Genomic DNA, 26,541 nt, shown 5'->3' with positions numbered 1-26,541 from the left:
CGGTTGTGCCCACTGACCCCCTAGTCTCAGCAATGCCCCGTCCCCCATCACTTACCTGTTTCTCCCTTTTGACCATAGCTGTTGCCTCCAGGCCAGTGGCAGGGAAGATTTCCCCACCATTCCCACTGTCATGGCAGCATGCCACCACGGCCACCCCCTAGCCGTAATGCTCTTGAAGCACTCTGATTCGTTGTTTCAGTAACCAACCAGAGTGCTCCAAGACCATTAGGGACAGATGGACAGATGAAGTAAGCCCCTTATTATATTAGAATTTGGGGCTAATAAAGCTGTATTTGTATGATGACTGGGAAAGGGATCCAGTCAAAATGTAAATTACAGCTCTGTGGGTACAAAGAGTAGAAATGAAGCTCATTGGCTCTTCCATTGAAAACCCTTTTTTCATAGATCTATAAATTTCTTGTAAAAATTTGCTGTGGGCTATAAACTGAACATTGCCCCATAGGCTGCATCCAGATAAGAGCAGCCATGTAGTATGTGGCACCGCAGACATACTGTACACTCAGGTGTTCTCCACACTGCAAGGTAGCATTGTGGGGGATGTGAGCATTTGACCCCAGGAGATCTTGGGTCAAAAAAAACCTTTGGGAAAAAAAAAGTGGGGGGGGTGGCATATGAGGACAGTGTGCGCTGCCCAGAATCAGATCCTGGCTGGCTAGAGCCACACTCCAGCTGCTGGCCAGGCTCTGAGCAGTAGGACTGTCACTGCTGCAGCCCCAGAAAGCCCCCAGTATCACAGGTAAAGCTGCTGGGGTCATGCCACAGCAACTCCCTATTTGACCCAGGGTAACCTGCCACGTACCAGAGGGTGTGTGGCAGAAGCGTTCCCTGGGGACAAGGAGTGATGGCACAAGTTGTGCTGATGCTTCTTGTGCCTGGAGAAAGAAATGTCGATGCACATGTGGCATGTGGATGCAGCCATACAGTCCCCCACTGGCTCTGTAATTACAATAGATAATACATATCATCCTACCCATTGCTGTCAAATACTATAGCCTTGACAATACTCAGGTTTTGGGATTTGTTAAAACTCTCCAAGATTTGCAATACTCCAAGCTCAACTTCATCAAAACTAACAAAGGTGGGAACATTAATATTCTCACTAAAAGTACTGCCATGCCCATTGCTAGACCAGGACTGGAAAGCTGTATTTTATTTCTCTGTGTCAATATGTCATGCATTAGAAAATGTTAATTATTTCTTCCCAGTTTGTTCATGCATAAATAAGAGAAAATATGGGGAGAAGCCAGAGATAGGGTAGCATTTTATGTAGCAGAATGGAGCCTGGAGAAGGAGAGAAAGAATTGCTAGAAGATGGGGAGTCCAGGAGAAAAGCTGGGGAAAAAAATCTCTTAATTTTAATTGGTATAGCAACTGTCCAGTCAAAGAGGAAAGAAAAACACCACCCACAGTATGCTGAACCATTAAGTATTTTTAAAATACCAGTAAAAAATGTAGATGGAAATATTCAGGCACAGCACAAAATTCTGGCAGGCAGCCAAAAAATGGCTAAGGAATTGGCTAGTAGGAATTTCAAGAATATATTCTAAATGAGTGAATTTAAACAACCTTGTTTTGCAAAGACCTGGCCTTTAATGACTCTCTTTCTCCTTTTTTTGGGGTATCATTATACTTAGTATTCTACCATAGACCACAAGCTTACTACTGGGGCAGAGGCTTTTCCAATGGTCTGTGTCTAAAAACACATAACATAAGAAAGGCCTGCTCCTGAATGGTATCCCTAATTACTAGAAGAAATAATAATAAAGACAGGGTGTAACTCACCCATCAGCAACTAGATATACATGAGTTTCCTCAAAGATATACATGAAAGCTGCAAAATTGGAAAGAGTTGTAGATTACAGGGACACAAAGTCCTCTCAACTAAGGACACACGATGCAATACATATCAAACACTGCAACTGCTTACATACCACAAAATAATTAATTCCTTGCAAGTCTTACTGTGCTCCTAAATATAGCAAACACACCAGGCAAGACAGTATTATTCAAAAAAGTCTGCCCTGGCACCTTCCCAAGTAATCCCAAGTAAGGGATAGCCTGCTGGGAAGTGTCCCAGAATTAGAGCAGTGACCAAATTGTGACCCCTGTTTCATGGAGGCCATCCCTCCGGCCTCCAATTTGCTTCTCCCTCCACATTGGTTCATCGAGCACTCAGGATAGGCCGCACATATCAGAAAGGTAGTAGCTGCCATTGGAAGCTGCTCCATATTGTAAGCTGTAGTACAGGTATGCAGAGAAGGGAGCGAGAGGCTGTTTGTGTTGTCTGTTGCTGGGCTATTAGACAAGAAGGATGTTCCGCTGATCTATCACCTATATCTGAGGATCCTCATATTAGAAACTATCATAAACCATATCTAATGTCCCACTTGAATTATATGGTCTGAGGAATGCTAAATAAATAAATAAAGTGCCAGAAGAAAGAGATATGAAGAAAATGCTAATCTTTAGTGGCAATTCTTAATGAGCGTGGTAGTTCTATGCCAGGTAAGAGAAAGCTTGGGTACTTTAAAGGGATCATCACTTAATCACATTTAAAGCTTGCCATGGTTTCTGACTCTTGCTGGTGTGATTCTTTAACAAAGCTTACAGGGTGGAAAATGGAATTTTTAGAGGTTTTCAGTATGGTAGTTTATGGTATAATTTTATTAATTTTCATATTGTTGTTCACCTCTTTTTGAATAAAGAAATTGCAACATTTTTGTTAGGAAATTCCAGACATGTACTGTTAGCAAAGTCTGTGGGTTATAATAAGCTTGGCTTTTTTTTTTCTCTTTTCTGGATTGGATACATCAGAGTCTTTTACTTCAAGTGGACCTCAGGTTTGTTTGTGGACATACAAACATAAAAATATCGGACTTAGATTAATGGAATAGATTAATGGGATGTTCCATGGTGGAACAACATGAGCAAAACTCCCTCTTTTTGCCTACGTTAAAACATTGTCTCTGATAGGTTTTTACTTTGGTTGAAAAGCACATGAATCCTCCACCTATTTTTACTCTTGTAACATCAATTAAGCAGTAATGGTTGAAGTGTAGAGCGTTTCCTCAGCTATTAATGACAGGCATGAAGAATAGCTGAGGAAATACCCTGGGCCGCGGTGGTAATTACCATTAAACGATGGAAGTGGAAAATCACAGAGTTGGAGTGTAAAAGCTAGGGTAAGCAAGATAGGGTTTTCATTTTGTGTGTAGAATATTCCTAAAGATCTCATTGCTTCATACATGATTTAATTGTTTGAATCATGAATTTCCGCTCAGTTTACAATGCATAGATCAAATTAGTGAGAATAGTGCTATAAATAGTAAACTGCGCAGCTGATTTTCTTTTGGTGGCAGAGGGGGGAAGCACAGCAATTAAAGTGATACTTTAATTTTCTATTGACAGATAAGACAAAGAGTTTTCCTTGAACCATTTACATGTCATCAGTAGACTGGGACAGACTGCAGTACCATACACTAGAATTGCTGCTCAGTGATTGTCAACACAACTTCCTTATAGCCACAGCTTACCTGAGTTGCTGTTAAATGTACTTTTACACATTGTAAAGCAGTATGTTTCAAGTCCCATTATTCCAGACCATACCTGAGTTCCTGTCATGTCATTCTAAATTCTCCATTTGTAGTGTAAGACAGTGAGCTACCATTCCTTACACTACTAAGTGAGCAGTTGCAGGGATGAGGGAAAACAAAGTCACCTTTTTTATACTGGTGTATGCTTTTTGGTAGATGACAGTGATATTTATAGCACAGAAATACGATTTAAAAAACCAAATATTTTGTTCAAACGGAAAGTTTAAATTACAGGTGCCACTCTATATTTGACTGTTGAATGGGAAGTTACATCATCTGATAGATTAACAGTACAACCCCAGGTAGAAAAAAATGATGAAGAAAGGAAAAAGAGAGACTGTAGGTTTACACCCTAAATACTGTTGTGACTACTTCTTGCACAGATTATCACTCAGTGTTGTGCATGGTTAAACAGTCACTTTCAGGACCATCTTTTCTACTGAGGATTTTCTGTATCAACATTGAGCCATGTTTCAAGTTCAGAATCGTGAGACCTCCACATTTTAGGGAATTCAGCCACTATGCAATTTAGTCCCATTTTTATAACAATAGTATAAGTCATGCAAGTAAGCACAGAAATTGCACAAGTTTAAAGGGAAGTTACTGATAATACTGTTAGTTATCTATATCATATCATACCATATATCATATTGGCTGCTTCTATCTGTTGACTGATTTAAGAGAATCAGCATGGACTCCACTCTATAGCTAAATCTATAGCTAATACCCATAACATACCCGGGCTTAAAGCTCAACTGAAGAGTCTGAACAAAGTCAAGATCTTCATGTTATGCATGCACTGATTTGCAATACAGTCTCAATAACAGTATGTTTAAAGGTTAGCGACAGGTTGATGGCTGACAGAAATTTCAAGGACGGGACCTAATTTCTTAAGTATGGTTTAACTGCTGCTCATTGGACAGCTACCTACTCTGTCAAGAAAAAAGCATTGCATTTCTCAGCTGCTAATGTTATGAGTTCTAGAAGAGATGCATCCATCTTTTAAATTACTCTTTAATTTTATCTGAAACTGGCAGCAAACCCAAAAACGTTGCTTCCCATTTCCAACTAGCATCTCCTAACACTTAAATTTTATTGGTCTAAATCTAATCTACAAGGTAAATAGAAAATACACAAAGAGAAATTCTCAACTCTGAACCAAATGAAAATAACCCAGATCCACTGAAAAATCTTCTACATGGAAGAGTACTATCAGTTAAATCTGTGGCTGAGCAATGAAGCAAAGGACTGCAGAAGTGAAGCAGAAAATCTCCGGAAAATACGTATGTCAACTTAACCATAGGGACTTAGACCACAGATTCCACAACCAGTATGATACCTTAACCACACTTTTGCAAGCTGTCTGTATTCCTGGGTTACCTTGAAGGATGTTGCTAAAGATGGGGATATTTTATAGCCATATCATTGCTAAAGACAAGCACAGCCAAGTATCATAACCTGCAGGCAGCCAGTGACAGTACAGCATTCTACCTTCGAGGTCTCTGGAGCCCAACCAAATCTACGCTTTGAAGATGGGACGATGGACAGTTTCTTACCCCAACCCAAATGAGAACAAATGTCAGCCCTGACCTGTGCCTGGGAAATAATGTGTCAACTATGGCAAGAATGACCAACTAAATATTCAAGCCAAACCTAATTTAGAATGCTCTAAATGTATGGAATACGTTAACATCTATATTTTATATGTAAGGCATAGTTTATTCATATTGTTATCAATCAGTCAAATTGTAGATGTTCTTCAACATTTTTGTTCACCATTTTTGGCCTTATGTTGTGGACAGCACAGTCTCTCATAGGTTACTGGGAAACAAATTATCTCATAATGAAGACCTTGCTTAATGCTTACCACAAATGTAGAGCAAAATAAAAAGATGTCCACATTTTTCCCTTCCCGCTGACAATTCACTAAACACATTTATTTCTTAGGAGCTTAAAAAAAAATATTTCCTCTTAAATAAACAAATGTAGGTTTCTGTGGTACTCTGCAAAATTCAGCCTTTGTTTCATTATAAATGCCACATAATTATATTGGAAATGTGAAAAAGCCATCAGTGGGAAATCAAATGCTTGTTACAAGATGGGTATTATTATTTTCATAGCTAGCCTGGTAAGCAGCAATTCACAATAGTGATCGATGCTGTGCTTCACATGAAGCCTAATGACGAGACTCATTATAAAAAAAAAATGCTCAAGTGCAATTATGTTTTAAAAGCTGGGGTGGGATTTAAAAGCTTGGGGGGAGTTGATCCTCATGCCACTTATAGTAGTGTAATTCCAGGGTCTCTGGTGCAGTTCATCCTGAAACTAGGGAGATCAGAACAGTATTAATGCAAGCAGTTTCTTTAAAAAATACTCATTTTCTTTCTACTTTTTGAAAAGACACGCAAAATATCTCTTTTTGTATTATAGCATGTCACAGAACTAATTTAAATGGCACAATTAGTTACCATAGTAAATGGTACAGTCAGTTAAAGAAATTGCATTCTCTTACCCGAGTCCTACTTTTACACTTTTTGCAATAGGTCACATTGACCCCCACAAGTTTAGAATAGATTTATTGCTAGTGTAGGCTAAAGTACAATGAGAAAAAGGTATAGATAAGGGTTTTTGGGGTTTTTTTTTTAACTCCAGTTTTTTCCAAACCTTTCTGAAAGCTCTGACTACCATAGAATCTGGATGTCTCACAACATATTCAAAAGAAAATAGATTATCTAGCTTTAAACCCATGGCAACTCTGATGGCTTCCATACCTAATAAGTCACCTATGCCTTCCTCATTCTGAGACATTACTTCCTTCTGAGTCTCACTGCTTCTTCCTAGGGCAAAGTTAGGCTCGACTGATATAGGTGAGAATCCTTTCTGAGCTAAACAACATAAGGCTGGTCACACAAGAATTTTGAAGCAGGAGAGAGATCTAAGAATTGGCTAACACCTTACATTTAGCCGAAAAGGGTTAATAAACATAATGATTTGTTTCTTCTGGAAATACCAACAAAACAATTAGTATCAGGATGCATTCCATGGAAAACAGTTATAGGAGCCATAAAACCCACACTCCTTTTTGGCAGGTATAAGAATTATATAAAAGCATATCAAAAACCCACACGAGCTACCAGCTTATGATCATGGATGTACTACAAAAGTGTACTACTTTTGAACAGTAAAAGAAAACCAAAACTTATACTACAGCTCTAGAATATCAGTGAGTCTCTATGGTAGTGCTGAAACAGGCCATTGTGGACAGGTAGAGATGTTCTCCTTCGTGTAAACATATTGTATTTTTTGGCCCTATACAACAGACCAGCCTTTTGGGACTTTAAGAGCCAGTGACAGGTGAAAGGAACTAATGTAAAGCTGCTTTTTTGTTTCAGATGAGCTAGGCAGTCAAGACCTGGTGCATTTCTCTTATGGCTTGACTGATTCAATGTCATTAAAGTATTGGGTGGTTATGTTAATAGCATATATTTTAATTTTCCTAGGGAATCATATAATAGAGTCGTGGAAGCAAGGATGGTTTGAGGATATTAGCTTAAAGAATTTCCTTAGAACTAACACCTGCACACCAACACGAATCTAACAGACATTTCAGCTGACGTGGTGGTATCACTGACTGGTTGGGATTATTCGTGGGGGGGGCGGGGGGAGAAGATACCTTACGCTACAGCACCATCCTTCTTTCCTTATATACTGTGCTCTCCTATGTGAAAGTAGCGTTCATTACAATAGAAAGTATTCCTGCCACACTTTCAGACTGGTGTTTGCCTACAAGATTTAGTAGCAAGTAACAGAGTAAGTATTATTTGCAATACTTCACACAAATTAGAGGTAGGTCATAGTAATGCAGTTTACTGTGCATGTAATCCCAGCGCTTATTTTGTATTCCACTAAATCTTTCTTGTTTATGCTTGAATCCTGTTTACCACTCACGGCTTGCTGGTGTGTTCACTTTCAAATATAGGTACTTTGGATCAAAATTAGACACACTATATTATGCCATATAGTCCAAGTAAGAGCCATTTGTTTTTGTGTTAAATGTGCTTAAACTTTAAAAGGATCAGTTATATCTACTTGAATAACCTACTCTGGGGAAAAGACGGATGAAAAGCTGTAGAACTGTGATTTTCAACCAGGGTGCCATGGCACCCTTGTGTGCTTTGAGACCTTTTCAAGGGCGCTCTGAGGTGCAGCACAGTATTAGCACGTTAGGTGTGCAAACATGATTCATAACATAAACCCAGAGATTTCAAATAAGAATTCATAGTGGTAAAAATATTCTGACCTGTTGTGGTCTTTCTGAGTTCTTTTCAACAAAAGAACTGCTCTATTATTTTTCTGTAGTCAAACAAGTGAAAACTTAGAGTTGGCCTTTCTCTTAGGGGTGTCTTGAGCATAAAAAAAAATGAGGACCACTGCTGTAGAAGTTGTTAAGTGTCAACATTGCTACTATATTCCATGGGATTAGAAAAGTCAACATAGTTCATTCGTAGCAAAAGACAACACTCTTAGAACAAGGCATGTATTAATGGAAATTATGCACACTGTTGATAGTAGAACAGACATTTTATCAGGAACAATTTCTTAGTTTTTATTGCAGCTGAGCCTATAAAACAATGGGAAAACCATAGCATTATCATTAAACAGACCAACTTTCCTAAGCTTTCTTGACCAATGCATGTTCTCTATTTCAAGTTTCTATTCTAAGGCTTATTAAAAATAGATTCAGTGTGTTCCTCATACAGACCCCAAAACCTGAAACACGTTATCAGTCTGTATTCAGGCACAACTCTGGGTACATTACTGAGACTTTTTCCTGGTTTAGTTAAGGTTTTAGCCCTAATCCTGCTGACAAATCTTATGTGGAGAGATGCGGTTAGCTGTGTAAATTTGAAATCAGGGAGAAGGTAGGACAGAGCGGACTCATCTACACATTATTAAGGTGAAGTAATAAACCCCGGTGCTTATCTTGCCAGAGTTTACTGCTCCCAGGCACCGTGTTTATGTGTACCCAGGACTGCTGAGTCAGAGCAGAGCAGAGAGCTGGTTCAGAGCAGCACCAGTTGGCAGCAGATCCTGGGGGTCATTGCCAGCCCAAGGCTCCTCCAACCTAGTTCAATGTGCCATGGAGGGGCTGGCTGGGGTGTAAGGGTGCTCCAGTGCAAGGCTAGCCAGCAGGCAGCTGCCACAATGAAGCACCCTCGTGCCCCAGCCAGCTGGCTTGGCATGTAAATGTGTGCTACTGTGAACTAAAAAAACTCTGCAGTGGGATAGTACTTGTATTTACAAGTACCACCCTGCTGTGGAGTTAATTAATTTGCTCTAGCCTAATAGCCCTGCACATGTAGATGTGAGATGTACTGCACAAGTCTATTCTGCAGTAAACATCTCATGTAGACGCACTCAGTGTCACTTTAGAAATGAACAGGTTCAGAAAAGCCTGAGTTTTCATAGGCAACAACCTACTTTGGCAGATACTTCAGCAGATGGATTTACTTACACATTTGTAATTCATGCATGTCAAATAGGGCTGCTCATCTGTGTAATCATTCAAAATATTATAAGAAAAAATCTCAGAGCAAAAACCTTAAGGGCTGGCTCAGATTCGACTTTTGGTGCTAGCTTCCCCCTCCCTCATTGCATGACAGTCCTCTCACCCATATGACTTTTCTTTTAAACATCTAAAAAGGTTTTTTCTCCTCTGCACAAATATATTTACTTTTTCCTTTAAAACTACATATTACTTTCCACAGCAACAAAATACAATTTTGAAAATTACAGAAGATGTAAAAAGAACCTCTCAAGAGACTACATTTTTTCTAAAACCTTATTATTCTAAACCCAACAGCAATGGACAACTTCTTTAATCTGTAGCAATCTCTACTAAATTTTCAAAGACAACAGAAAAGAATTACAAGTCAAACAGGAAAAAAAAGAAGCATGCACACACACTTACTAGTTTCTGTAGCTATGATAGTTATGTTGTGCCACATGTTTGTTTCTCTGTCGAGTGGGGTTGCCAAAGTTATTTTCCCATCTTCTGCATTAATATTGAATTGTCTCTCAAGGTCAGTGTGTCGATCAATGGAAAACCTACAAAATAGACATCCCTGTAATCTATTCAAATAAATTGATATGAGCTATACACACTGTAAGAGAATTTAAGTAATCCTTTGAGAACTGCAGTTTGATAGCCAAATGGATTGAGGAACATAATAATTTATAAGACAAAATGACTAACTGAAACTCAAGAAACTTCATAATTATTGTCCAAGGAGTAATTAGCTGTATACTCCACATGAAGGTCATAAACTGCCATCAGGTTCAGTAGGTAGCATCTTTAAAATCCACTGCTGATGAAGAGTTAATTAGACAATCCATCACATTTATCAGACATCTTATGTACTATTTCATAGCAACTGCAGATAATTTTAGGACCAATATATTCAGCCAAAAAAAATGCTGGGCTTCTCGGTTATTTTAAAAAGTATGAAGTAACATTGCTAATAAATTTCACTTTTAATGAAGCATGAAATATTAACCAAGCATATCACTTGCTTAGGTTTCAAGCAATTCCATGGACAATAGGTAGTTAATGAATCACTGGTGACCAGCAAAACACTTCAAAAACATGGAGATTGACCATTTTATGGATCAACATGATTGGTTTCTAACAAAACAACTTTGATCTAACAAGTAGTCAGAGCTTGCAAATGAGAACAGGTAAATTATGCAGCCTAAATACAGCCAGCTTGACTAACAAGAAAGACCTGCAGTAGATTGCTCCAGCAGTGCATTAAGCAGAATGATGATTTAGGGCTCAGCACAAGATCTCCAGGAAAGCTTTTATGTCGGTCCATTTTCAGACCACTGTTTTATTAATGTATTACTTGTTAAAAGAAACTAAACTGGAAAATTAAGCCTTCCAATTTTTGATGGATAAGGTACAAAAAAGAGAGTTTATCACAAACTACTGATACGGTACAACAGTCATTGGCTTCAAGGGGCTTTACTGAATCCTAACCATGGATTTATATAAGCGACCAAAATGACTTTTGTGCCTAAGTATTAAAACGCAGAACAGCATGCACCGACTGTTCTGCATCTGTTCTGCATTATACCTAGATATAATGGCATAAGTGAGGAGCGAGTGCCTGAATGGATTCTATTATGTGCTTATAGTCAAATATATGACTAAAAAAGATGGTTTCTCAATACATATTTGTTTTTTGCCAGCACTCTGCACCAGATCTGCTTAGGTCAGTGACAAAAGCCCAAATGTATTTTACTGTAGTCACCATAGTATACATAGCAGAAAATCAGAAATTCTATTGTGCTTCATGTATCATGATCAACTTCAAATAAAAGTCCAATTTCAGGGCCTTCATACGTTGTGATGATGGCCTGTAAGAAACTGAATAAATACAACTCAAACTCCTTCCTGGTGTAATTCCATTAATTTCAATGGACATGCACCAAGAAGAAATTTGACCTACCTCCACCTGAGCCCTGGGAGATGATTCTTAAATCTCAGTTATTTAATAATCTTTTTTTTTCTGTATTCGGATATTTTATTTGTAACTGGAACTAGAGAAATGCAAAGCAGCCAAGTTTGGAAAAATGTGAGTTCTTGCAAAATTTTCATTTAGATCAAATTTGTTCTTGGTCATAAAAATAAAGGCTAGTAATGCAAATACATCTTTATGAAGATTAAAGTTAGGGAAGAGCACAATAATATTTGACCAGAATGATGTATGATACTTGATTGGCCACACGTATATGATGTTTTATCGATCAGCAGAATTGGAGTAATTAAAGACATGCATAAAAGGATCCAAGGGCAAAATTTCAAATTGAGATACTTAAAGGTAGGCATAGCCATTTATATTTGGGCTTCCAAGGTGAGATGAGCATGCTCTGGTCCCATTGATTTTAACAGTATTCAGCATTTCTGAAAACCAGCTACTGGTAATTAACTAAACACAGTTGCAGGTATCTGTCTTTAGGCAGCCACATTCGAAAACCTATCCTTTTCTTTTATTTGTCTGTATTGTTCCCACTCAAAATACCAGGGGTCCTATTGCCTTCAATGTAGGCTAGTATTTCATCCCAGATATCAGAAGTGGATGTCAAGTTTGGGGATTTTTTAGTAAAATCTTGACAATTATGAATTTATCTTCCAGTATCTTTGACTTGTTTGTAGTCTATCCATAGAAACAGTATTAACTCTGTTACACCACAAATTTAAACTGCAAACTCTTCAGCAATTAAATACTCATGCCCACAAACTAACAGTGTTACCCCTCCATATTATTATTATATCTTTATTCGATGCAGGTTTAATATAAAGCTCACTGAGATAAATTCACTTTTTTCCATTTGGATCAGGTTCCTTTGTATGGTTTCATTCATGTTCTCCTACGCTCAGTATATTTTTTAACACTATAAAACTGAAAATTTAACATCAGAAACTTTATTGTATTGACTTTCAGCCTACTGATATTTATTCACAATGCAAAAATGCATTAAAAATAAAGCATTCTTTAACACATGGTACATGGGTTTACAAGGCTGCAAAGAGGTAAAACCTTCTCCTGACTATAAACTGATAAATATCTTGTACCAAGTAAAAAAATAAAATCTGTAGTATCATAAACTTGGGGAAACTAATAGCATATTTGCAGCTTCCTTATTATAATAATGATATTATAGCTCTTTTTAATGGGAAAGCATTGTTGAATATATAAGCAACGCATAAAATTTACGTTTCTATAAAAATGGAGAAGAATATTTAGGGAAATACTATCCTTTGAAATTCCTGTAGTAACAATGCAGGTTATTGGACTTTCTAGTTAGTTTACGTCACGGTGTTCTGAAGAAAATAGTGTGATCCTAAATTTCTTTAGCTGAAGATTCTTTGTCCGATTGTCATATTTTTACCTGGGTATATCTCCTCGAATAAACCTGAACTGTTCCTGATTTGCACCAAAGTAAATGAGAAAAGAATATGTCCTTCAGTGTTGAAACCCTTCCTTTGCTGCTCCTACTGAGATCTAAATCACAATACCATTGCTGTAAATCACCATATCTCAGCAATGCCAGGCAGACAGGGCATGTTACTTGGTGACTGAGATAAACAGCTGCACCTTAGGAAGACAGAAAATATTGTATCTAGGTTTTTAGGGCCTGCTGTGAATTAATAAAATGATCCACTGCTGCCAAAGAAAAAATCTCTCCAGATATGAATTGGGGGAAATGTGCCACAATGAAGCTTACTTCTCCCACAGAGAGACACTGAAGGGCAATGATAATTTCTGAATTTATAGGAGGGCAGGGATAGTATAAAAACTGAAATTTACTACCCATGCTTTTTCCTATGCATTTGGACCAAGCTTTGGCCAACATAAATTATTACAACAAACAAAACAGAAAAGAAACGGAAAGTAGATGTAAAGTAACAACAGCAATACACAATGAACACCCTGGAATAAAGCAGAGCAGGTTTGTGGAGAATTATAAAATGCTAATGACACTGATTGGAAATGTTTAACTGTGATAAGCCAGATTCTGCTACTGGGTGATGCCATCAGGTGGTGTCAGGTCTGGCTGGGGCACGAGGGCGCTGAAAGTGCGGAGTCATGTGCAGGCAGAAGTCTGGCCCCCTGCTGGCTGGGCTGACCAGGCACAATTTACACCCACAGTCAGTGTCTACACGTGCATCTACTCACAGTTAATTACCCTGCAATAAGATAGTACTGTCCCCGCATTAATTAGTTTATTATGGCCTAACAGCATTGCACGTGTAGACAATGACACTTTACTCTGCAGCTAGTTAGTCTACTCTGCAGTTAAGTGCATGTGCAAACACAGCGTGAATAAAATGTTTTAGAAATAAGCCTGCAACAATAAACTATGAATTTAAGAACACTGCTAGAATTAGGCAAACTGCAGATTACAGCATGTTTAAAACAGTCTGCCAAATCTGGAGATACTTTGCATCAGCAGAGTTAACAAGTGAACTGTAGCTTTTGATCTTCAGGAAGAGAAGAATGGCAAACATGGAGAAAAGAGCAGATTTGCTACCTATGTAAGGTAATACCAGGGTATGAGATGCATTAAAACACATCTAGATGTATGTTAAAATTGACAAAAATAAAACATGCAAGGAAAAAAACATAAAGGCTTCAGCACCTGGGCTTTACATGACTACTTACCTACTTATTACTAGTATCCCTGATTTCTAGAACTACAGCTGAACTTTGTTCCTTTCTTGACAAAGCTGCTTTCAAATTTGATAGGAATATTGCTGTTATGAAGGCTGTAGTTTTGGACCAATAATTTTTGTGCACTAACATTTTGCCCTCCTTTCTAAGATGCGATTGCTCAGAACCAGACTAGATTCAAACCAAGTACATGCAAAAGTGAGGAAGTCCTCTCTGCCTGTCCATATAGCTGTGATGATGAAACGTGCACTTCTGCTGGAGGGACTGGACAGATCAGGGTGTTGTCCAATATTGCTCAAGAAGTTAGTAATGGAAAAGGCAGCACTCTATAGGGTGGGAGCCAGGCTGAATGTCATAGAGAGTAAAAATTTGTAGAAGAAAAGACCATCTCCTTACAGGCTGGTCCTAATATTGAGAACTCTGAGCAGAGGTCTTTTTTTTCTTCTCTTGCTTCAATTAACAGCTAAAATCCCTGGTCAGGGGATTTCAGCTGGGTCAGGAAGTCTGCTGGCCTGCATAACTTGTTTTACACAAGATTAGCTGGTTGCATTGCAAGAAAAATCTTTTTCGCCCCCCAGAAAATTGTATTCTGTACTTTTCTCAGTTACCTAATAAGCCAATACTACGAAAAGAAGTCAAAGTCTATTATTAATTAGTCTGATCATGTAGTGCATACAAGATATTTTTAAAGAAGAAATAAGTTAAATTATACTAATGAATACGACATTTCTCATTCTAATACATTCAGTTTTGCCCTTTCCTATTTCCTGTGCATCTGAAGCCTCTATACTTTGATTAAGAAATAACATAGCACAGTTCTTCCATTCACTTTGCACAAACAACATTTTCACTTCAAGGAATCTAGTGAAAAGATGTACCATGAATACAGGATGAATAAAAACGGGAGGAGTTAAAGGTTTCATACATGCAGAGGGGGAAAAAGCTTTTTAAAATAGATCACAGTTTATATACTCTTTTGCTGCCTTCTCTTTTCTTCTGTTTTTTTTTTTTTAATTCTGTAAAATTTTGCCATTCCAAAGCAAAGGGCACTCCACTAATCTTTAATTGATTAGATTGGTATATTCTCACAATCTCTTTGCGGGTAATGATTAACAACATGGAAGATGGAATGGAGTGCACCCTCAGCAAGTTTGCAAATGACACCACGCTGTGGGGTGTAGTAGATACACTAGAGGGTAGGCTACGATTCAGAGTGACTTAGACAAATTGGAGGATTGGGTCAAAAGAAATCTCATGAGGTTCAACAAGAAAAAGTACAATGTTCTGCACTTAGGGCAGAAGAATCCCATGCACTGGTACAGCCTATGGACTGAGTGGCTAAGCAGCAGCTCTGCAGAAAAGGACCTGGGGGTTACAGTGGACAATAAGATGGATATGAGTCAGCAGTGTACCCTTGTTGCCAAGAAGGCTAATGGCATGCTGCGCTGCATTAGTAGGACTGTTGGCAACAGATCAAGGCAATTATTCCTCTCTGTTCTGTGCTGGTTAAGCCACATCTAGAGTACTATGTTCAGTTTTGGCCCCCCCACTACAGAAAGGATGTGGACAAGTTGGAGATAGTCCAGTGGAGAACAATGAAAACAGTTCAGGGGCTGGGACACATGTCTTATGAGCAGAGGCTAAGGGAACTGGGTCTAGAGAAGAGAAGACTCAGAGGGGATTTGACAGAAGCCGTTACCTACCTGAAGGGTGGGTCCAAAGAGGATGGAGCTGGACTGTTCTCAGTGGTGGCAGATGACAGGACAAGGAGCAATGGTCTGAAGTTGCAGCAAGTTAAGTTTAGGTTAGATATTAGGAAAAACTCTCTAACTAGGAACATGGTGCATCACTGGAACAGGTTACTTACAGACGTGGTGAAATCTTCATCCCTGGAGGTTTTTAAGGCCTGGCTTGACAAAGCCCTGGCTGGAATGATCTAACTGAGGCCAGTCCTGCTTTGAGCAGGGCGTTGAACTAGACCTCCTGGACTAGGGACAGAAGTTGCACATAACCTGGTTTAAGTGTTTGGAAACTGCTTTAAACTTGTAATAGAACAGAAGCTCAGTGCACGTAAACCAGTTTAAAAAATGGCTGAAACTGGTTTCAGATAAACCTGGTTGAATGTAGTATAAGACTTAGCTAATTTGGGTCAAACCAGTTTATGAAATTTCTGTCCCAGATCCCTTCCTGGTTCAAGTTAAATCACAGTCACCCAGCAGGCCAGCATGTTTTCCAGCCCTGTATTGTGCTGTGCTGTCTGCTCCAGAGAGCAGGGTTGGTGCCACCACTCTGCTCCCTAACTGGAGCAGTAAGGTCTGGCTGATAAGGAGATCAGCATGCAAGCCTGGCTAGGGATGCAGCCCAGTCTCCTGGAGGGGAAAGGGGGAATGGGGGAGGAGGAGTTCTCCCCTCAGGCAAACCCTGGCTGGGGTCTGGGGCCAGGAGATGGGGACAGACAGATAAACTGATTTAAGTGATCAAAAACTGTTTAAACCTGTAACAGAACAGACGTTCAGCGCACAAAAACCAGTTTGAAAATGGCTGGAACCAATTTGTGATAAATCTGATTGAATGTAGTATCAGCCTTAACTGATTTGGCTCAAACCAGTTTATGCAATGTCTGTCCAAGACCCCTTGCTTGTATAAGTTAAACCAGACACACCCCAAATCCTGGCATGCTCCCTGGGCTTGGTGGGGCTCTCTGCTCCACAATAGGGCTGGCCCCACTGCCCTGCTCCCTGGCTGCAGCTCCGGCAGAGACTTGGAGGCTTCTCCCTCCCCTCTCCGTCACCAGTCTGTGCTAAGCAGGAATTCCCCACTCCCCTCTGCCCTGCTTAGAGGTATCTATGTATTAACTAGCAGACCAAATGCTGGCTACAGTCCATGTTGTGACAAAGGCAGAATCTACAGGTAGCTGGTAATGTTCCTCCGATGTTTTCTTAGTAAGGTGATAAACACTGAGTTAGGGGTAATAAAACACTGTTACTAATTCCCTGCTGAGCTAATTGAAGCATCCTCCTGGGGTATGGCCATGCCCCTCCTCAGCTCAGTTCTGTGGGAGGGCTCTAGCCTAGTGGCTCTAGCCTAAGCCACTGCAGGCATGTGTCTGCATTTTTGGAATGAAAAGGGAAAGCCTATTCACCTCCAAATCAGTTCAAGCTTTGCAAGTTAGACTAATCTGAAAATATCATATCAATTCAGGATTAGGCTTTTTGAATGTCTGTCCCTAGCCAGGGAAGGGGGTTAAACACCCCTTCCCCTGCTCAAATTAACTTCTGGCTACAACTGTGGACTACAAATCCCAGAGGCACCTGGAAGCAGCAGATGGAAGTGATGAGCAACCCTGCAGAGTCCTATTGCTCTGATTTTGGACTGCAAATCCAAAAATGTTGAAGGCAGCAGGAAGAGGAAGTGAATGCACAGTCAAAAAGCCCTGCTGTAGTGACCCCCAGCTTGTGGTCTGAGCCACTGCAGGCACTTGGCTGCATGTCCTGAATCAAAGTAAATGTCTGCTCACTTCTGTTTCAATTTAATCTGTGCAGACTAACCTGCAAAGACTGAATTGATTCAGCCTCAGGCTTTTTGACTGTCTGTACTTAGCTGTGAGGTCCCTTCCAACCCTAATTTTCTATGATTCTAATGTCAAAATTAGTACCAATTTGGATGTGGCCTATTAAGTAATTGTTTAATTAAGTAGGAATCTGAACAATTATTAAACATTAACTTTTGGTTACTACTTAACTGAACCAGATTTTAACTGGTAAACTAAACATGAAAGACTTTATGTACTAGGGTTAATCTTTCTAACCAGCCAGCCTTACAGGAAATATCATTTCTGACTTGCTCAGGTAATAACTATTTCCTGGTGGTAGCATGAGTTACTGTAATCTTGTTAAATCAGGGATGCAACACAGTGTCTATTAGGTGAATGGGTAGAACACTGTCTCTAAGTCAGTTTCTTTAATGGTGTAAAATATAGTAAAAAATATGTGTACATACTAAAGTATTCTAGTCATTATCAACTGACTACAGATAGAGGGGAATATTAGTTTAATTACTATGAGGATAGAATGGTTGAGTTGTATTTAATATGAGCAGACAGATTCTTTATAAATATGCCCTCACTATAGGGTATCACACTGCAATCTTTAATTAAGTAACACATTTATTATCATTAAAAGCAACTTTGCATAGACAAAAATTTGTCCATTTAGATAAGATTCCCTTTATATATAAACAAAGCCTTTGTTGGCACAAATGTGATGATATCATAAGAAGTGAAGAAAGGTAGAAATTTTGTATAGATGAAAACCAGAGAGGAAACCATTTCATTTTATGACATTTGCACAATAAATTTGGTCCAGGTTAGATCAGGTCAAAAAGAAAAAAAAAAAGAAAATGAGGCCAAATTCATATTTGGTATACTCTTCAGTACTTTCACTGGCACCACCCAAGAAAGCATTTGGCCAAAGAAACATAAAAGAAATGTTTCTGTCTTACTAATTACACAGAATTGCCAACTAGTCGGGATTGTAAATGACAAAGATAGAATACAATTTAAATATAAATGCAGTTCATGCAAAACATAGCTGTGTGTCAAGTACTGCACTCAGAAAACGGGTCTGGGATAACATTTTTTACTTATGAAAATGATTTGAAGCATTACATCTAACACAATAAAGCACTGAAAGACAATGTAATGCTTTCACACAAACAAAACAGAGACAGAGAGAGAGCGCAAACTGCTCTGAACTCTATCATCTATTGTACTGATAACACACTTAGTATTCTGACAGTAGCTTCTTCAATGTTAACTTTGAAGCAGCACTACCTTATAGGACTAGAAGACACATCAGGGTCATGAGCAGTCACCTGACCAATCACGGAGTTAATAGCAGCATTTTCATGCACTTCCAGAAGATAAGTAGGTGATGAAAAGACTGGTGGCTCATCAGCATCCTCTACTACAATTTTTACTGTTGCTGTATCTTTGAATGGTCCCCCACTGATGAAGCGAGGATCAATATAAATGTTGGCCGCTTCTACCTTCAGCGTATAGGATTTTTTGGTCTCAAAGTCCAGAGGCTGTTAAGAATGACAAAGATAAATGCCTTTCACTAATGACCACAGAAGCAAGAACAAATGAATATAATGCTGATGGATGAAAGTTATTTGCATTTAAGCACATTCAGTGAGTTTTAATGCAATCACTTTTCTTTCCCTGAGACTCAACCTGTAAATTTTCTAGGCATTTATTGATATCTTTTTCTTATCCAGGCTCAGTGAAAATAGACCCCTTTGTTTTGTTTTTTCTTTGCATTTCATTAAGAATTCACCAAAAACAAATTTGCACAAATTCTACTGTCACAATTTTACCTTAGATAAATAGTAACGTGTTATTTGTACTAACTTGGCCTGCATGTTAATCATGCACTTAATCAGTGTTCTGTGGGGTGGAGATAAGGAAAAATCTTGTACAGGCTCCAGGTGGAGTAACTATTTTATTATTTCCAGAACAGTGTGAGAAATGTAAAAAACTAGCAATGATTGTTCTTTAGGAAGAAGTAATTTACAGCTAATCATTTGAAAAACATATTTTAATACTACTGCATCTTAAATAACTCTTTGCATCAGTATTTATAGGAATAAATGAGGCAGAGATCTCTCAGGAATTTCGTACAACTCCAGCATTTTACATTTCTCTATCTTCTTCTGTTTTCATACAAAGAAACATGGAGCTGATTACTTTATTCCACAAATCAATACAGCAGCTGCAGCAGAATCACCATTGTTTTAAATATTTTACGGGCTGCACATTAAAATGAAAAAGTATGCTGTGGATGTAAAAGAATGAACCATATAGTAAAAAAAATAAGTCTATGATGCCTTCAAATATCAGAATTTATGACTACATATTTGTGACTTCAAACACATCTGCCTCAGCATATTCACAATATAATTCACTTGTGTCCCACAATGATTCAAATTTCAAAGATGCAAATTGTCAAGCTTTGGAAAGATATTTAGATTTGCATTACAATGTTCCATGGGGAAAAAGAAAAGGACAGAAAAACCCCGAATCTGCAATGCAAATACAAACAACAACACAAAAAAGGAACTAGAAAACTCTTCCAGGACGTCAATGAAAGATTTCAATATATATTCTTACTTTGATTTTTTGTTGTTGATTTTTTAGCTATGAAACTAGCTCTTATAGGACTTTGTTGTTTCCTTGACAATCTTTAGTAAACATAAGAAACTTTTGTTCCTTCATCTACTCAGATATTACTAAACATTGGCATCTATTAATAGATTATTGTACTATAACACTGATGGTTGTAAATGAGCATAAACACGAATTGCCAATCACATGTCTGGTATCGTTTTTGCAGGGGTATAGGTTGTAGCCACGCTGGTCTCAGGACATAGGCAAACAAGGTTCTTTGGGTGAATCTGATCTCTTTTATCTTAGCTGGAAAAAAAATTCTTAGCAAGCTATTGGGTTTAAAAACCCTTCGTCAGGCTTTTAGCATTTTCAAAGTCTTCACAGTAAAACAGCACCCCAAAAAATTAGTCATGATTAATTCCCAGGCAAAATTTACTCTGGATTATCTAAAAACCTTTGGCGAATGGTACCCTAAAACACTTTCTACCACAAAAGAACCAAGGTGCTTATTGCTGAAAAGCTGAAGCTGTGAAAAAAACACTATATTAAATGCTCTGTTACAGTGAGTGTCTAACTGGTACAGAGAGTAGGGTAAAAGGCTAATTGCTTTAGGATGCATTTGGATAGGTATCTGGCTGGGGTCGTCTGACCCCAGCACTCTTTCCTGCCTAGGCAGGGGACCCGACACGATGAACTGTTGAGTTTCCTTCTGACCCTAGCATCTATGAAACTATGAAACATTTACCGCACCCAGTCTACAATTATGTGGGTTATTAAACCATGTGATCATAGCTTGGGAGTGGTGTAGACAGCCATCTGCCAGTGGTGGGAGTCACACAAGGAACATGAAGTAGGTTCCTTGAAGTGGGCAGGCTTAAGGCAGGGAGGATAATGGGTTCATGTGGGGGTTGGCCAGAGCAGAGGGAGGATAGTGAATCTAAAGTGGGGGTTGTCTTTCCAAGGCGGGGCGATATCACAGTGCTTAAAATAGTCTGGTCAGTGTTGGGGCGCCAGGGGAAGGGAAGTAGAAAAAAGCACAACCCTGAGGCCGGGATGAGTGGCTGGGATTCCCAGCCCCAGGGCTGCACTCCAAACCTATGCAGTTGTTTGACTGACCAGGTTATCCCGTTCCTGCACTAAATTAGTTCATGTACTCAGGTAGGTGACCTAGTTAGGTCAATTTAAATGTAGTGTCTGCATGTATCCTTAGTCTACAAAATAGGCCCATAGTATATAATCCATAACCGTAAGTGATACCGGGTAAATGTAACCATATTTTTTCTCCAGTGGAGAAGTATCTCTCCAATACAGATGTACACTTTGTTTTATTATACTTTTACTGTGCTAACACATTCATAAAGAATATAAAAAGAAATAGCCTTTATATGGGTCTATCTTCTGACCTCTTTAGTCTAACAATAGCTGCCATAAAGTGAATATATGTCTGTGCATTTGTGATTCTTACTTTCCTGTCAGAATGTTACAAGGAAATCCATAATACTTGTAATTGTTTAATTGTAATTGTTTAGGGTACATGATAGTAACCACAACATCTAAAAGCTCAAGACAGTTTTAGAATATTATAATTTATTAACATATTTGGAGTCAGATTTTTCTCCAGCTGCTGGTGATATGTTGTCCCCACTGAAACTACAAGAAGTTTTTTGTTGGCTCTTGTGGGAGAAAGATTTCACCCCAGATGTCCACTTTTCTGCATGCACATAGTTGCCTCTTAAGATGTGCATGTGAAGAAAACAGCACATTTCCTACAGACAGGTATCAAATGTATACAGAAAAGTGTAATACAACTGCAACTTCTCTTTTGTCTTGAGTTTGGGACTCTTACTCATGAGAAGGAATAGCAGATGTATGAGCAGGTCCAGTGATATCTTTACTCATGGACTAAAGTAGTGATCAACATGAGTAAGGGTGGAAACATTAGCTGGATATCAGGGAATTCGTTATTGGATATACCGGTGAATTCATTATTGGATAAAGGCAGGTTACAACCAATAGCCTGCTAAGCCATCTAAGAAACTTTATGTATTGAACATCTTCAGAAGCGTAAATCTCAACCCTGCTTGAGTATGTGAGATAACAGAACCTTTATAGGTTAGTGTGTGAAGTAGAGGCTGCATATGCATTATGCAGCTTTGAAAAACAGATCCACAGCTGCCTTCACAGATATCTCCTGGATGGAAATTTTGATAGGTATGTCCATGACTAGCAAACTCAGAGATCTATCTACTGCTTTGACTCCTGCACACTAGATAAAAGAATATTTTGAACTACGATCTCCAGTGTGCTTTTCCAGTACGCAGACTAGTCAGGAAGCCATCTGTATAATAAACAAACACATTTTATGTAGATGTCATTTACCTTTCTCACTCTAATAATGCCATCCTGAGACTGGGAATCTGAAGTGATTTCAAATATATCCATTCCATCTCCTTCAATAATGTCATAAGATGACTTGGCATTTTCTCCAATATCCAGGTCATTTGCTTTTACCCTTCCCACTGGTTCACCAAGAGCAACGTCTTCCATTACTGAGAAGTGATACAGACCTTACAAATAAGAACAAAAGGCTAACCGTTAAATCTGATACCAGTCCCCTGAACATGTTCTTCATTTCTGTTCATTTTCTCGAAAGTGAATGTTTGGGAGACACAACCCATGCAAACTGTATTTTAACAAGTTATTTACTTCAAGATGCATAATGTGCTCAATACGTATGCTCTGCCTACTCAGATGACTGAATGCAAAAGTCCTTCTTTTCACTGACTATATCATCCTGTCTCTGCCTGCAGGAATGTTCAGGATTGCCAAACATAAAATATTAAGCTATTTCAGCACAGAAAGATGCAATATGCAATTCACTACGAGGCACTTTTAAACTTACCTTGTATTTACAGACTTGGAGCCCATGTTTGATAAAATCCAATTACTAATCTTCAGCCTGCAGCAACCTGATCAGATACATTAAAGATGCCTCGTGTGACTCAAAATCCTCACTGCTCTGTTGACCATAACCCTTGCCTTCTAATATTCTCTGGGCACAATCTAATTGGTCTATATATTTTCTTCTTTGAGGTAGAAAACTCTCTAATTAGAAGGGATCTGGGGAGCTCCTCCCCCCACAACTCACGTTTCAAGGGAAGCAATAACTATACCGTAGTCAGCATTACTGCATTTACCTTTCTGTTAAGGGATAACTTAATCCCACTGGAAAGTACTACCTGTCATGTGTTATCATGAAACTCAGCCACTGCACTTCTTGATTTCTTATTTTAATCAGTTACTTCATCACTTCAGATAACTTTATATTCAAATGAGATTTCTTTAAAATATATGGGGGAAAGTCTACTTTCTATTTAAATGACATGCTTTATACCGGAGATTACTAGTTTGTTAAGAAGCAAATCAGAGAACCCATTCTGATGAAATACCTTCCTGGCTTTAGCAATGATCTGAAAGCTAGCAGGTGCATACAAAGTATGTGAGGCCTCCGCCTGCTGAAATCCTTTACAGATGGCCTAATTATTTTAGCTTTGTGGTAATTTGCACTTGCTGTAACTACAGGTAAGGGGTAAAATGTTCCATTGCAGGATGGTTTATTAGTTATACTAGTCAGAAAAATTCAGCTTAGCAGATGAGCTGGTTACAAACATCTTTTGAAAGGAGGATGGGGACCTCTTCTTTTCTTTCTCTCTCAGTGACAGTTTGCTGCAGCAGTGTGTGTGATTAGAGGCCTAATATGCTGCTATTAGTTTATGGAAACCATAATTTTCTGAAGCTGCTTGAATAAATTATTAGTGCATTAACTTCAAAGGCAACATATGAAACTAAGGAAGAAACAAACATCGACAAATGCTTTTGAAACCATAAAGCATATGGATGCAAACTGCCCTAAAATCAACTGGGTTCCTTTGTAAACATTTGCTCTTAACCTTAACAGTCAGATTTCTGTAAAGGTATCATTCTCTTTTTTGAAGTAATTAACTTTTGGGTTGCTTTATTACATATAAAACTTACACTTACATAGGGCAGGAAAAGTAACATCTATTTAACCTATAATTTAGTTTTTTCTTTCCTGTTTTCCAGGCTGAAGATTACTGAGAAACTATTTATAAATAGCTTGGAACAATGGGTAGTCACTGCAGTCCATCTCCTCCATCACATGGGTTCCTCATTTATTTTGCTGGCCCACACTGTGGTCAATTCCCCTCGTCCTGGTTGACTGGAATTTTTTAAGCAGGTTTGGTTTTTCTTTTTTATTGAAGGGGGTTGGAGGAGGAGGAAGAACTATTTACACAAATAGTTTACTGGGCATTGTAAAGAATAGACATTAATTTTTCATGCTGTTTACTAATTGTTAAAAGTAGAATTATATAGGCGTCTGTTATGACAAATGCTCAGACTGTGACCAGCCGTCCACTCGAAGCTTATTTTAAATCCCCTAACTTTTCACAACAGTCAGCTGTTCTTCTGAATATAATCTAATGGTAAACTGTTAGGTTAAAAACTTCAATAACTTCTAAGATTCTTCTCAAATGATTTCAAAGAGAGCACCGACGTAGTGAAAGTTCATCTTTTTCATTTCTAAAACCCAGGAGGCTAACACTCTTTCAAATCTAGCCATAAATACACATTTCTGTCCTGCCTGGAAACAATAAAACGATAAAACACGCTGCTTTCTGGGTTCATTACAATTTTATTGTGAAAGCAGCATGTATTACATCTTATGAATTTCTATTTCATTCTGGTGAGGCTCCATTGTAAGTTTGATCCTTTCTTATGTTTCTTTCCAGGCAAACTGCAAACTGTGCTTTAACAATGGTATCCTTATAACGAGTGTCAAAGAATTGAGCAACTATTATATAAGGCTAGAGCCATGATTAATCTGTAATATTAGACAGCATGATTTTTGAATAGCCAATTTTAAAAGGGCAGATTGATAATAATATCCAATTACAGTATTTAGTAACGTATTGTTCTTAGGAGAGGGGTCTACATATTTGCAATAAATAAATAAATACAAAGGGGGAAAAAACAACCCCTCCTTTCTAAATTTTACCAGGTTACTATGTTTTGTAACTGGGCACTATATATTTGTGAATTCTTGGCTGATGGGAGGTGCTGGAAATTAGAGTCCTGGAGACTGAAGCCCTGTGTTATCACAAGGTTGAGAAAGACTGTTATCTACATTTATTATCTACTTAGCGAGCATGTCCCAGGGACTGATAGTATAGGCTTCCTCATGCTGCCCAATCATTGTCTCTCAAAATCCTGAAGAGACCATATGGTGGTACATTTTAGGAGTGTATAGGGTAAAAGTGCTGTGAAGTCTCTGTACGCATTTAGTTCTTGGAGCCCTGGCTGAGAGTCCCAATAAGGGTGCCAATTAGTACCAGTTGCACTGCTGATTTTCTGATCCAGTTACCTAGCAGGACCTGGAAACACACTTCAACTTATTTCATATCATCATGCAAAAGCCCTTTGACAAAAGGGTACTTCTGATGCAAGTACAAAAGCCAGGCAGCTGGCAAAAGTAGCTCTATAGTTACCAATTTAGATTTACTGTACATTGCGCATATCCAAAAGAGATGTCTTTCAACATTATGGTGATATGGTTCATCTAAAAGCTTCATCTATAAATGTTGGCACCACTAAGGGACTTGTCACCTTACATTGTAAAACATTCATGCACCGACCTGTGTAACATAATGCAATGAGAAGTAAGAAAGATAGGCATTTCCTCATGTAACATAATGAGAAAGAAGTAAAATCTTTTGATTGTGCCTACAGTACTTATATGCTAGAAACCTCAGTAAGATTAGCTATTAAAACAACTTTTTCGTGAGTAAACCGTTACTTTTCCTTATTTCTTTTATCATTCTCAATTCCTTTTTCACTGTTTATAGTGCTTATCTTAAGCTACTGGAGTGGAATTTGCCTCTGTGCAGAGGACTACCATAAGACTTATACACTATTTAAATCTTCAAAATATGGCATAAGTAGAGCTTATGTGATACACAGGCATTTCTATGTGGATGCCTGTAGAAAAAAAATACAGATGTATTGTTGACAGTAAAATATTTCCCAACTCCAAAATTGAGAGTCTCACTATCTCAGCCATTTAAACCATCAGAAGAAGCCTGGGAGGAATTGATACATTTACACAGTAGAGGGATACATTTAAACATCCCATTTGAATTCAACTACTCCAAATACAATCAATCCAGGCATTATACTCCTATACTTTATTTATTTATTTATCTTTTTACTTTGAAATAGACTACAAAGCATTGCAGAACAGCTCAGCAGGATGCCAAATCATTTTAACCTAACCCAGCAAGACATGCAGTGGAACCATAGCAGTAAGCATGGATTTTAAATTAAAGATCAACAATTAACTAGACTCAGACTTATTTTCTATTATTTTCCCATCTCATCCTTAATTAGTCAAACCTTTATTTCTTTCATCAACTATGTCTGTCTTTCTGAGGTAGTGTTATCCATC

At 38.4% G+C, this 26,541-nt stretch overlaps 1 protein-coding gene across 4 annotated transcripts in view; it reads right to left on the bottom strand.

Annotated features, from left to right (window-relative positions):
* Positions 1 to 26,541, bottom strand: part of CDH8 (cadherin 8) — a 214,640-nt gene that overhangs the window by 63,033 nt on the left and 125,066 nt on the right. For all 4 annotated transcript variants that reach the window (XM_019535904.1, XM_019535903.1, XM_019535906.1 and 1 more), the window contains exons 6-8: positions 22,398 to 22,585; positions 18,684 to 18,937; positions 9,586 to 9,722 (exon numbers count right to left, since the gene is read on the bottom strand). In XM_019535904.1, coding sequence (XP_019391449.1) covers positions 9,586 to 9,722; positions 18,684 to 18,937; positions 22,398 to 22,585 — 579 coding nt within the window. The remainder of the gene's footprint in view (positions 1 to 9,585; positions 9,723 to 18,683; positions 18,938 to 22,397; positions 22,586 to 26,541) is intronic.

The sequence above is a fragment of the Crocodylus porosus genome, unplaced genomic scaffold, assembly GCF_001723895.1.
Source record: "Crocodylus porosus isolate Cpor-Errol unplaced genomic scaffold, CroPor_comp1, whole genome shotgun sequence".
Taxonomy (NCBI): Eukaryota; Metazoa; Chordata; order Crocodylia; family Crocodylidae; genus Crocodylus; species Crocodylus porosus.
This window is presented reverse-complemented; position numbering and strand designations above follow the sequence as displayed.